This window comes from Juglans regia, chromosome 1 (assembly GCF_001411555.2).
Source record: "Juglans regia cultivar Chandler chromosome 1, Walnut 2.0, whole genome shotgun sequence".
Taxonomy (NCBI): domain Eukaryota; kingdom Viridiplantae; phylum Streptophyta; class Magnoliopsida; order Fagales; family Juglandaceae; genus Juglans; species Juglans regia.
In genome coordinates, this window is record NC_049901.1 from 41,066,004 (window position 1) to 41,079,358 (window position 13,355).

Here is a 13,355-nt window from a genome sequence, read left to right on the forward strand (position 1 = left end):
TAAAATTATGTATATATATTTCATTTAGGGGCAAACGGTTAATGGGTTATCCATATATATAGGATATACAACGAGTTAGGTTGTTCATGATCTACTGCATGCATAAACCATATATTAATTACATACTCATACTAAATTCATGCAAATGAAACTGCATTGATCAGTCTACTAATTAAGGTAATTAATTAATTTATATAGAGCTAAACTCGGAGGAATGCAAAGCGTGCTACAGCTAGCTAGCTAGCTCAATGATCAACGGCTACTCTTCAGTAATTTGATACGTTGCACCGAACGACTGAAAGTTCTGCAAAACCATACATATATTCCATCATGAGTTACGACAACAAAAAGTTGCATACCTCGAACAATTTAATACGATTCTTAATTTTTTTCTTTTATTTTTTTAAAAAATTATTTAACATATTTAAATTGGAGAAAAGAATGAACAAAATGATTGAGGGCTATATTCGTATTTTACATTTGTATCGACCTAGTTTGTTTTTGCAATGAGATGAGATAAGTTGAAATTAAAATTAAAAATTAAATAAAATATTATTAGAATATATATTTTTAATATTATTTTTATGTTGAGATTTGAAAAAGTTAAATTATTTATTCTCATCATTTACGTGAGAATTTAAAAAAATTATTGTGATTAGATGAGACGAGTTGTAAGGATTAGGCCTTAGGGAATTAGATTGCCTATGAAATCAAAGGCTACCAAATTACTTGAACTAAATTGGTCATCTTGGCTACCTGTTTATGCAATCAAATCAACACTTAAATCCAAACATTTTTAGGACGTTTTTCCTTTTTATGAGCTCAAATAGCAGTTGATAATTAAATTCATACACATTACCTCCAAGATACGTCATCAGTAAATAGCCAGTCTCCTTCCCTGTCCTGGTAAGCAAGCTTATACTGGTTTGAATCCTTCTGACCCGTTTCCAACCACCCTTGAAACAAAACAAAAAAAGGAAAACATGTCAATCCCCTGCTTCGCTAGCTGTTCCTCGTTGAACAATATATTCCAATACAAAAACTTTCATAAATTGTACTTACATTGCCCGAACATGTCCATTAAGGTCTCTGTGAGCGTTTGGAAAGAATGATGGAGGCTTAAGTCGATCTTTCTTGCTATTGGAACTCCTTCCATCTTCACCTTCACGTACGTTGAGCTTGATCCTCTGATTCCACAAGCAAATCCATTCTCCAGCCCTACTGCCCGATTGTTCTCGTGGCAAAGCCTCTTATTCCTAGTCCACCGTGACCTAATGGGTGGCCACCCCACCAGACCATCTCCATTATCGCCATCTTTTCTATATTTCAATTCAATCAAACAACTTCAATCATTCTGTTACTTATCCAAAAAAAAGCCCCAAAATTTACAGAATATAAAAGGGAGAGAGAGAACTTACTTGTTGTTAAAGGTGACTAAAGAATGATTCTCGAGGTCTTTGGGGTCGTCTTCCTCGTTTGGATGGAGGTTCCAAAGCAGCAAAGGAAGCGTTCGAGGCACGGTGCTATCCGTAGCATTCTCAAAGGTTTGGTCGAAACTACGTTTTTTGTTGTTGTCGTTAATATCTGTGCAGCTAGACGCAACATTGAACGATCTGTTCGAGATGGCTATCTCCTTAGGCTCAGAAGCAAAGTAATTCAAATCGAACCCTTTGGAAGGATTGCTTGGAAGAGCGAGACCCAGTTGAAGTTCCATGTGTAATCAATCCAACAACAACAAAACAAAAAGAAAACCCAAATAAAATAAGAACCAAGAACGGATTTTGTGAATGTGAAAGCAAAGGACAAGTGAACGACTTCGTGTGGCGTCTAGGAAATCTGGGATTCTTCCACCTAGTAGGGGTTTTAATGGCGCGCGCGCGGGGGAGAGAGAGAGAGCGAGAGACAGCAGTAAATGGGGGATAGCCCGGTGTGGGCGGGAGTGGGGACCGGGTGTTGGGAAACAAAGAGGAAAGGGGTCCATGTCAGTGCTCCACTTTAGGGCGACCCAGTTGCAGTGCTGTTCCTTTGCTCATTGTTTTCTGAACTTTAGTCCCCACCCCCCAACAACACTACCCTCTTTTTAAAGCTACTCACGCGCATCCCATTACTTATCCGTACTTGGGGGTGGGGGGCACACACACTTGACACTGCTCATGTGCTGGCTCCTCTTCCTTGGAATTTGTTCTTTCTCATCATGTACGTGTAATTACACAATGACATCTATGGATTCTTTTGGTCTCCATCCCACGACCAAATAAATCACGATTAAAATCCAAGATTCGTTGAAATCGAGGGCTCATCTATTTACTGCATATATATATATAGTATTTTTTAATAAATAATATTATTTATGATATGATATTAAGTAATTAAAATTATATTTTATTTTTAAACTCATCACCTAATTTCACATTAAAAGATGATGAAAAAATAGATAATAAATATGTTTATTCTTTTTTAATTATTTATTCAATAAATTAGTAAAAGATTCTCTTGTATTTTTCCACAAATTTTAGGTGGATCAGAAAAAAGCTAGTAAATTTAAACTATTTAAGTGAATGTAAGCCTTAAGGTGTTGTTATTGCGGACGTTGTGTCCACGATCCCAATATGGTGGCCCTCCATGAGCTGAACTGAAGGATCTTTCGTGACCAAGACTGTAGATTCGATTTAATTCCCTTTCTTTTTTTTTTTTTTTCCTAATGGTTCTGAATTAATTTCCTAATTAAGTACTGAGCTAGTGTCAGGAGAGTCAAACCGTGGGACGAGGGTGGTGGGCCCTGCACACTTTAACATTCTTCTACTCGAAGTGTTGGACATGTTCCTTTCCTGTGTGGTTGGGTTCGGTACTACACATTTCTTTGTTTTTCTGCTTGATGAGTACTCCTGACTTTTCGAACTACGCGGCCTTATTATTAACTTTTCTTCTTGATTAATTATCGACCGTATTAATAGTTGCATTCCAAGTCATCATGGTAGTGCGAATTTTTATTTATCTTTTCTTTTCTGAATTTATTATGATTTATATGAAAATTAAACACGAACATTAGACTCTATATATATAGTGTATAGTAAGACTCATAAATATATGATTGATGGCTTAATTAAGTTTGAGAATGAAGAGGATAAAACTTTTCCATTCAAACTTAAGTGGACAAACACACCGCCCTGTTTAATGCATAAGTAAGCATGCATCGAGCCAAACTTAATTAAACACAGTGATCGAGATAGAGATTTATGATAATGAATAATGTTAAATATAGTTATAGATTATGTTAGCGCAATTCGTTTATTTTGAAAAAGATTGAGATCTATTATTTAAAAATTAATTTTTTTTATGTGCATATCATATAATTTATTCATTTTTTTAAAAAATATATAATATTTACACATTTTATAACTGTAAATATCCTATTTGATAATATACTGATAAATAAAAAATAAAATATTTCATTATGAGATTTTGACTAAGGCCTTTATAATTATCATTACGGCGAAGTTAGTGACACGTGGATTGTGGACTACTATCTATAGACAAAGACTTGCAAAAACAATAAATAATTAAGAGATCAGTAGTACTGATCATGTGTTGGCCGGTTTATAGTTGTTTAGAAAGTGTCATCGATCGTGTTTGTGCGAGACAGATGTATATAATATATATAAGATATTGATGTTACAAAACTAGCTAGCCGCATGCAAACACACGTGGTACGTACGTGCTTAATTGTTTTTGTTATGTTTGATGCTCGGCTGTTACTAATACAATCCAACACAATATTATAGTACTTGTTGTGTGTATATATGGTCCCTCGTTCACCAACGTACGAACAAGAAAACATAGTTCCCAGAGTTTTAACTTTTGCCCCCCTCCAACCAAATTGCATCATATACACATGATATACAAATATATATATATATATATATATATATATATAAAATATGGGTTCCTGTCAAGTGTAGCTCGATCGAGGAGGACTTGTAATGAATACAGATTGAAAGACAATTAACCACACGGCCGGGGATGATTTCACGTGATCATGATCATCACCGGCAAGCCCACGAGATCCCTGCGCGCATCATCGCGACGTTGAAGAACCCGCACGAAGCATGCAGTGCTATGTGGTGGCATGCATGCATGCACCAATGACTCATATTAATAAAACAAGTCCCATATTTTATATGTTTAACCTAAATGAAATCATGGTGAGATCATATATATATATATATATAAATCCAGCTAGCACTGGTCCAATTTCATATATAGGAAAGGACCACACCCACATGATGGTTCATAACATTTCCAATTATATTCCTCTGTCGGTCAGTTTACATGAGTTGAATATATGACCTGATGCTTTCCCCATTTCAATGGGTGAAGGATGAGTTCTTGACCCTGTAAGTCTCTTGTTATATGTAGTCCACTTGCTTTGTTGAAAAAAAAAAGGGTGGCTCTTGTGTGTACGTTGAGCTAGCTAGCTGGTTTCAACACATTAAAGCTAGAATTACTAATACGAAATGATCACGTACGTAAGAATTACTAATTCTTTCATGTGTAGAAAAATAAATATTTATGACTGATTATTTGTAATAAAAATAATTATTATTTTAAAAAATAACTGACAATAAATAAGTAATATTGTAATAAGAAAAATGAAACTAGTTCACGTATCAAATCGCACATTAATATTAATATGTAAGACATCCGTTTAATAAACTGACGATATAAATTAAAGATAATAATGATTTTTATAAAATAGATTACCTTATTCTTCTCTCAAAATTTTCTTTTTCATTTTTTTTAATAAAAAAATTAAGTAAATATTAATACACGATTTAGCATGCCAATTAAGGCTCTTGTAATAAATGGAGGGACCGGCTCCCGGTCATGCACGCCTGCTGGTAGGTATAACATTTCAAACAGCTCATCTTTGATAAGTTAGGTCCCCCGGCACCATTTGGGTCCACCAAATTAGATTTATTTTCTATATGCTCATGCTTTAGCCGGAAATTAACTACTCTTGTCCATGTGTGATGAAAAGCATTTATTCCAAAGCTAGCTATCATGCATGAGTACTACTAACTAGAGAGCTAATTAATTAAAAATATTAAAATTGGAGCTATATATAGCTCACTTTATAAATATTATTATATATAAAGGATAAAAACTTCTCCAAAGAAATTAAAAACTAATTTGATTTTGACTTGATTAATGTATTTTTTAAAGTAGTCGTGTACGTACGTGTTAATTAAATTCAGAAATTGACCTTTCATTAGTACTATAAATGGCGTGAAGGTCGGAAAATGCATGTTTTCCTGAACTAGATATTGTTGGTTGGTGATGTTTTGACTTAGTGGCCTGATTGTCGGTTTAGGGATCTCTTTTTTTCCACATTTGCCTTGAAGATAAGCAAGTGATAGATACCTCATCCATGCTGTTTGGTTTTGAATTAAAGGACGGATGGGATCAGCTAGACAGAATGGAATCGTGCCATTTGTGTTCATCATGGGGGACCATTTGACGCCTAATCATGCATGTTCCAAATTCCATCTTCTCATCATCATTCACTGATCCCTCCCTTAATGATTTTGCTAAAAAAGAGAATCTACTTTTGCCATACATACCGGCCTGTTCCGCCTACGTATATATAATTAATTTTTGATCTCTTGGTAACACAATTTCTAGCTTTAGTGCTTTTAGTGGTAAGAGTTGTTTAGAGTTGCATTAGGATCAGTATTTAAATTGTCTTAAAAGTTTTTTAATAGAAAAATTAGATTGTTGGGGTGTTACATATTAAATTACTTTTTAATCTCAAATAAGTTAAAAAATACGTGTAAAGAAAATCATCATTTTGATAATATTTTTAAAATACCATACATACAACTTTAAGAAAATTATAATTTTTAAACTTTTAAAAATATAACCATGATCATTAAAAAATCAAATCAACGTCATTTTTACTTCAGAAATCACTTTTTAAATTTATTTCTAAACATATGTAACATGTTTGAAAGTGTTTTAAACATATAGTTATAACCAAATGGTATATAACTTTTAATTGTAGAACTTTTTACTAAAGCTATAAACCTTAAAACTATAAACTATATTTTCTACCGCAATCCCAAATATGCATTAAGTAATGCTTTACTATTAAAAAGTTATTTATTTTTTATTAATTATATGTGTAAAACACTTTCAAACATATTATATTTATTTGAAAATAATTTTAAAAAATACTTTTTGAGATAGAAATGACATAAAATGCCATTTGAGATAGTGTCGTACCAGTGATAAGATCAGATGAAAAATTTATAATTATTTAAAAAATACTTAAAAAATACTGTTCCTTAAATATGCATTTTAACTTTTTTGAGAATAAAAAATACTTTAATATATGACAACCAATCATCTTAATTTTATCATTAAAAATCATTTGAGATTATTTAAATACTTTTTACTACCTCTAATACAAAGACCAAACAAGCCCATAGAACTTGGACCCATACGGCCAGCCTGTTCCTAATTAAATATCACATCTATAAACCTGTGTCAAATATTTACTTAAAGAGGACATTAACATCCACTACATTTTATCATTTATTTTCAATATATTGACAATAATTTAATTCTTATCATGAATTAAAATAGAAAATAATATATAAATTTAAATAAATGATGTGACAATCTTAATTATGTTGATGCACATGCATTGGAATTTTTTATAAGATTAAAAAGTAGATATACCTTGTCATCATTCTCATGTTGGATCGAAACCAGAAGTAATAATCTTTTTACATATATAGATCAGCAATTCCCAGTGTCGGCCACTCATTAATTTCCTCTTTAATTCTGTGTATTAGGGGTCTTTGCCTTGTTTTTGCTTTCTTCCATTCGACAAGTAGACGCGGGAGCTGGACTATACATTAATTAGAAAAGAGTAATGTTAAATACAGTTATATATTGTATAAATATCGCGTATTTCTATTAAAAAATAATAGAATTCAATATTAAAAAATTATTTTTTTCACGTAAATCCTATATTTATTCATTTTTTTAAAAATGAGTAAACATCACTTACTCATTCTATGAATGCAAATATCATTTATTATCAGAGAAAGCCACTTGCTTTGGATAGTCTGTCCATAAAAAGTAATATAATTTTACTCATCATCCCTACATGACCACACACCACACATAATTTTTTACCATTTTATTTTTTTTTAACAAGTATGTGGTATAAGGATGATGAGTATAATAACTTAATTAGTTTAGTAGGAATATGACAAAAAAAAAAAAAAAAAAAAAAATTAAAAAACCTGTGGTGTGTGGGATGATGAGTAGCAAAACTTTTTCTCAATATATTATAGGGTATGCTCCTCAAGCCCCAACTTGCCCCCTCAAGTGTACTGTTAGTATATTTTTTTTCTTAATAAGTATGCAGTATAAGAATGATGAGTAAAATAACTTAATTAGTTTAGTAAGAATAAAATAAAAAAGAAAATTAAAAAAATATATGGTGTGTGAGATGATGAGTAGCAAAACTCTTTCTTAATATATAATAGGGTGATGCTCCTCAATCCCTCAACTTGCCCCCTCAAGTGTACCGTTAGTATATATTTTTTTAAATGTTAAAAAATACATAAATGACTAGTAGTAACTTTTTAAACATTAAAAAAATATAAATACATTAGCAGTACACTTGAAGGGACAAGTTGAGAGAACAACCTAACATTTTCCTAGATATAATAACCTTATAACGCACAAAGGATTGAACCATGCATAAACGTATGTTGTGGATGTTGGTGCAAAGGGGCTGCAAAACAAAAAATAGTGAGAAACAAGTTTGTTTCAAGGCGCGTTACAATGTCGCTTTCTTTAAGACAATATTTGATCCCATCAATAATGTTATGCACTCGGGTTACAAACGAATTTGCTTCCAAGATACAATAAAGTCTAAAATAAATTTGTTTGTCTAACTGCATTATGCACACACAAAATTAAACCTCGAATACCCTCATATTTTGCTATTCAACTAAGAGATTAGAAATATGTTCTCTACAAGATTAACAGATCCTAATAATAAGTTTTGAATAAATAAAAACTTTTGGGAGAGAGAGAATTTCCAAATTGGCCCATAGAACTAGGACCAGAGTCCTGTAATTTCTTTTTAAGAAAACAACATTATCTTTTGTAATGACCTTGTTTGCAACAATGGAAGCAACTTACTCCTAGATTATTTTGATTTTCATTTTGAAAGTGACTTTATTTTCTTTCAAAATTATTCTTTCTCTTCTGATTTTCATATGATTCATTGGGTTGTATGGTTTGGTGGGTCTTTCCTCTCTCTACCACATGCATGTTGGAATTAATCAAAGAGTTACGCTTTTTATTACTGTCTCTAACCCTAATCTCTTCTTTTATACGAAGGTGTTGGCCTAATTCTTCTAGAGATATTTCATCTCTTCTATGTTTCAAACTTCTTTTTATAATTTTTTCATGATTGAGGAAGTTTATCAATAATATATGAAACTGATATGGATTCATCAATTTTCATCTCATATTAAGAGAATTGATTAAGAATATGCATAATCTCATTGAATTGTTTAACAACAGGCCTAAATCTACCATGGTATAATTAAAAAATTTTGTAGCCATAAATTTCTTACTTGTAGCATCTTCAAAAAGATACTTAACTTCAAGTGCATCCCAAAGATCTTTGGCAATTGCTTTGTTTTAGTAAGCGTCAAACAATGTGTCAGACATAGTATTACAAATATGTCCCTTCTAAATATAGTCATCTTGTTCCCATTTGATCATTGCCCGACTTTGAGCGATTGTCTCGTCTTCATTTGCAGACGGCCTATGAGTGGTTAAAACATACACCACTTTGAGACTGGTAAGGAGGAAGTTCATCTTCTTTTTCCAGTGTCGAAAATTGGCTCCATCAAAGCATTTGAGTTTTACAAAATCTGAAGCAAACTCTCTCAAACTATGCACCATTAATAATCAAATATTGTCTTAAGATTGTTGGTGCAAAATGGCTGCAAAACAAAAAATAGTAAGAGAAAAGTTTACTTTAAAACGCGTTACAATATCGCTTTTCTTAAGACAATATTTACCCCCACCAATAACGGTATGCACACGGGTTATAAACGAAATTGTCTCTAAGATACAATGAAATCCAGAACAAGTTTGTTTGTCTAACTGCGTTATGCACACACGAAATTAGATTTCGAATACCCTTAAATTTTTTATTCAACCAAAAGACTAGAAATCTGTTCTCTGTAAAATAAACATATCCTAATAACAAGTTTTGAAGAAATGAAAACTTTTGGGAGAGAGGGAATTTCGAAATTTCATTCTTCATTTTGTGATTCTACAATTCGTAGGCCAATGAGTCGTTTTATAGATAACCAAACGATGTGAATGAAAAGTTGCAACTTTTCATTTTTCTGAAATATAATACGAACATATATATTTATTGTGCCTGTTACAAATTAACACAATTGAGTCCAACGGTCACTTTGCTTTCTTCAACGGGCTTGCCCAAGTTCAAGTCTCAACGGGCGCGATTTGGGACTTTTATTTTTCCCATGCATTGCAGTGCCTCGCGCTTGTGCCCTTTGATGCGTTGCAGCGCTTTGCGCATGAGCGCCTTGGTGCTGGGAAGCACGCCATGGTCAGTGTGGAGAAGGCTCTACATAAATCAATGAAAACCCCTCTTATCATGGGGTGATTGGAACCCTAGCCATCTGGGTAAACCAATACATATATGAACCCAAAATAGTATAATAAACTTTCCATAACTTCTCTTTTTTCAAAATAGTTCATAACTTTCAAAAATAAATTTTTAAAATATTATTAATAATAAATATAATATATATTATTTTGAAAATATTTTCAACAGTGGATGGGCCCATAAATAATTTATTTGTAGGACCTGGGATTACTACTATTCCCCTCCTGATCAGAAAACGCCCAAGTTCATAGTTTTACCACTTTATCGCTAGTCATGACCGTTTGATTTTTTTAGAGCACAAAAACGAAACATAATTTAGTTTAGTTTATTACATTTATTTTTATATTAGTTTGGAATTTCAAGAGTTCGTTTCTTATTTATCTGTATATATATGTATAGATTATTATCATGTTATTATGCATGAATTAATTATCCTCACTATTTTTTTTTTTGCAGGAAATTACTTGGAAAGAAAATAACAAAAGCTTTCCATTTAGTGAAAATTTGAAAAAAAAGGCCAACTAGGAGTAAACCAGTTCTAGACTTTAAGCCCACATACTTGGCGAAGTCTAATGCCCAAGCTAGGGTCCAGCCCAAACTAGTTAGCTAGATGGGCCATGGCTAATCCTATATATAAAAGACAAAAAAAAAAAAAAAAGACAAAAAAAAAAAAAAAATCTTGGCTTCTTCGAATTGCCAAATTACTTGTACCAAATTAAGCCATATATATATATATATATATATGAAAAGTATATTCTAAGATCTGTGTTAAAGTCTTGTATTCATCGAGTCTACGTACTATTTTCTTTAACTCTCTTGATTATTATATTTTTAATTTACTTAAGATATTATTTTCAATATAACCATAAGATGATCTGATCAATATATATGAACATATATATATATATATATAATGGTCTTTCAATCCGAATATAAAATATAAAAATTGAATCCAAAATTTCAAAACAATTAAGGTACTCATGTAAAATTGCATTGACTCCTCCGTGAGTACTGGAAAAAAGGATTAATGTACGTAGTTCATCATGATCGAGGAATTAGAAAAAGGCCGCCACTAATTCGCGTACTCTTTTCTAACTCCACGTTCATAATTTTCTTTTTAACCCGATCAGAATTGGTAGATAGATAAAGACATGCATCATTTCAAGAAGACACAGCTACATCTACATGAACTTACTGAAAAAAAAAATGTAAATAAAAAACTTCTGATATCCATGTGATCAAGCCTTGTTAGCTAGTGAAGTAATTAAACACATAGACGTACGTATATATATCATCATCATCATGATCATCATTTTTTTAGATTATTTTTTGGGAACAACATATATCTATCAATTGAAATGCATTTTTTCTTTCTTCGGGATCGGAAGCTGCAAGGAAGAGATGATCAGAACTATATATGCATGCGTGGGGCATGCAGTAACTGAGAGTAGGTTGCAGGCCAAAACAAGACAATTTTAATTTGCTTGAAACAGGAGGGAGGGAGGGATGGATCGGAGGAGGCTCGGCGAGAATGATTGAGGGTGCATGGTAGGGTACTTTTGCTTTCACTTTGGTGAAGGAAGATTCATGTGATTTGCAGATGAAAAAGAAAAAGTTTGAATATCATTTTGGAAAGGATGGGAAAGTGAAAGGAATCGTAATCTAAAGCCCACGACATGCAAGCCAGCTTAAAAGTGATCCCCAAAACGTACGTGACTCACTTCGTAGTGTGTGCGTGATTGTGAAACATCATGAATAGTACGTACTTTCCTAATTACGTGTACTTAAAAAATCATGCATATATAAATATAATTAATTAATTTCCTAATTAAGTACTCTACATTGAATGGATTGATCTTTTGAGACCAGGTACAACATCGATGCATATATATATATATATATATAATAATCTTATGCCATGCATTTTAAATTAGTCGATCGGGTCGACATGATCATTAGATTGACCTATCCAAATTCAATTCATTTGGAGCTGATCTCTAGCTAGAATTATATATTAAAGGATCAAATTCAATTTCTAATGCAAATTCGATTTCAATGAGCAAGTTGATCTTCATCCTCTGATCTCCAAAACTACCATACGTACATCATCTTTGAAACCTAGATCTCTATATAAGTACTACTTCCAAAACGGAATTAACATTAAGGTTAATTCCGGAAATGGTAAAATTTATTAAAGCCATAAATTTCGCCACTAAACTGAAAAATATATATATATATATGGAAATTATCTCCATGAATGTTCTGGAATTAACCCAACAGTAGGATGAAATAATGTAGTCGGCACAAACTTGTCATTTTCTTCTGCTGATCATTCCAAGCATCGCTCTCTTAATTTACTGTAAAATGACATATATATATATATATATATATATTATATGGCGCAGTAGGAGTTAGGATGTATCTAGATAGTGGAGAACTTTACAAAGGCGATAGTGGCTGAAAAAGAAAAAAAGTTGGTAGAGAATAATTCAGCAGTAGTACTACTAGTTCTGCCAAATCTCAAGGACCGAATTCCAACGTTCAAACACGATTTAGTTGAATTATTCTTATTATGAACCGCTTTTTCTGCTGCATGCATGCCAGTATGTATATATATAAGCCAATTTTAACCAGTCCTATCATGTCTAGATCGATCTTACTCTCTTTTTTCCCTGTCTGGCCCCAGCTTCTTTTTAATTTCTTCAGTTGTTTCATTTCTTGCTTGCCATAAAACATCATGCTGTGTGACATATATATATATATATATATATAATAATCTTAGAGTTAGAGATAGATAGCTAGGTTCAGCTAGAATTGCTCCTAATTATAGACAAGCAATATCTGATCATGAACAGCAACCAGCTTTACTGTATATATTTGCATCTTGATGATCACACGATCCAGATAGATCAAATTGCTTAAATATTATGCGATCCCCCGGCCATTTCAAATCCTCGTGCATAATGTATTATTATTCTCTGCTCGATCTGGGCTTCTGGGTATGGGAGGGCCGGGGTTGGGGTTTAGTGACATGCTTTTGAGTACTGTTGATCTGGTGCACCACTAAGTTACTAACGTCTAGATTTTTGGAAAAACGTCTGAGCCCCATTACTAAGTGCTTTCCCACACTGATAAAGAAGATTTATTCTCTCTTTTGTTTGAACAGCTGTATTCGGAGACAAATTTGCTGAATGCAAGGTACTGAAAAGGGAGAAATTATAGCCTCATCAAAAACTAAAAAGCTTATCATTTTCCTATCCAAAATATCGAAATGACAGCTAGCTAGCAGGAAGCTGGAGAGAGAGTGAGATTCTTGCTTGTATTTTTCTGTGTCGTGGCTTGTCTTGTTTCAAATATCATTTGAACAGACATCATGTCTTTCCCTCTCAACTATGACCCAATGATTTATTCCAATCAGCAATTGGTACATGCAAAAGCGATCAAGAAAATATGCCACCAGCTCCACAAATGCATGCCCGGCCATGTACTACTCATGGTGGGACAGCTTACACAAAAAGCTGCATTTTCTTTCCGCTTGATCAAATGGCATGGCCGCGCCATTCATCACTTCGTACGCGCATATATAAATAAATATAACAAGCATATATAGGCCATCTCG

The 13,355-nt window shown here is 32.7% G+C and overlaps 1 protein-coding gene across 1 annotated transcript; it reads right to left on the reverse strand.

The window, feature by feature from the left end:
• On the reverse strand, positions 1–1,882 carry LOC108995605 (auxin-responsive protein IAA29-like). Its single transcript, XM_018971194.2, has 4 exons — positions 1,419–1,882; positions 1,063–1,319; positions 860–956; positions 1–304 (listed from the first exon to the last, which is right to left on the reverse strand). Exons 1-4 carry the CDS (start codon positions 1,712–1,714, stop codon positions 253–255), a joined length of 702 nt encoding a protein of 233 aa, XP_018826739.1. The 5' UTR covers positions 1,715–1,882; the 3' UTR covers positions 1–252.
• Between the last annotated feature and the right edge of the window lie 11,473 nt (positions 1,883–13,355).

Coding starts and splice junctions, on each gene's coding strand:
- LOC108995605 (XM_018971194.2), bottom strand. CDS start 1,714: ATGGAACTTCAACTGGGTCTCGCTCTTCCAAGCAATCCTTCCAAAGGG. Junction 1,320..1,418: donor TTAGTCACCTTTAACAACAA/GTAAGTTCTCTC, acceptor ATTGAAATATAG/AAAAGATGGCGATAATGGAG. Junction 957..1,062: donor AATGGACATGTTCGGGCAAT/GTAAGTACAATT, acceptor TTTTGTTTCAAG/GGTGGTTGGAAACGGGTCAG.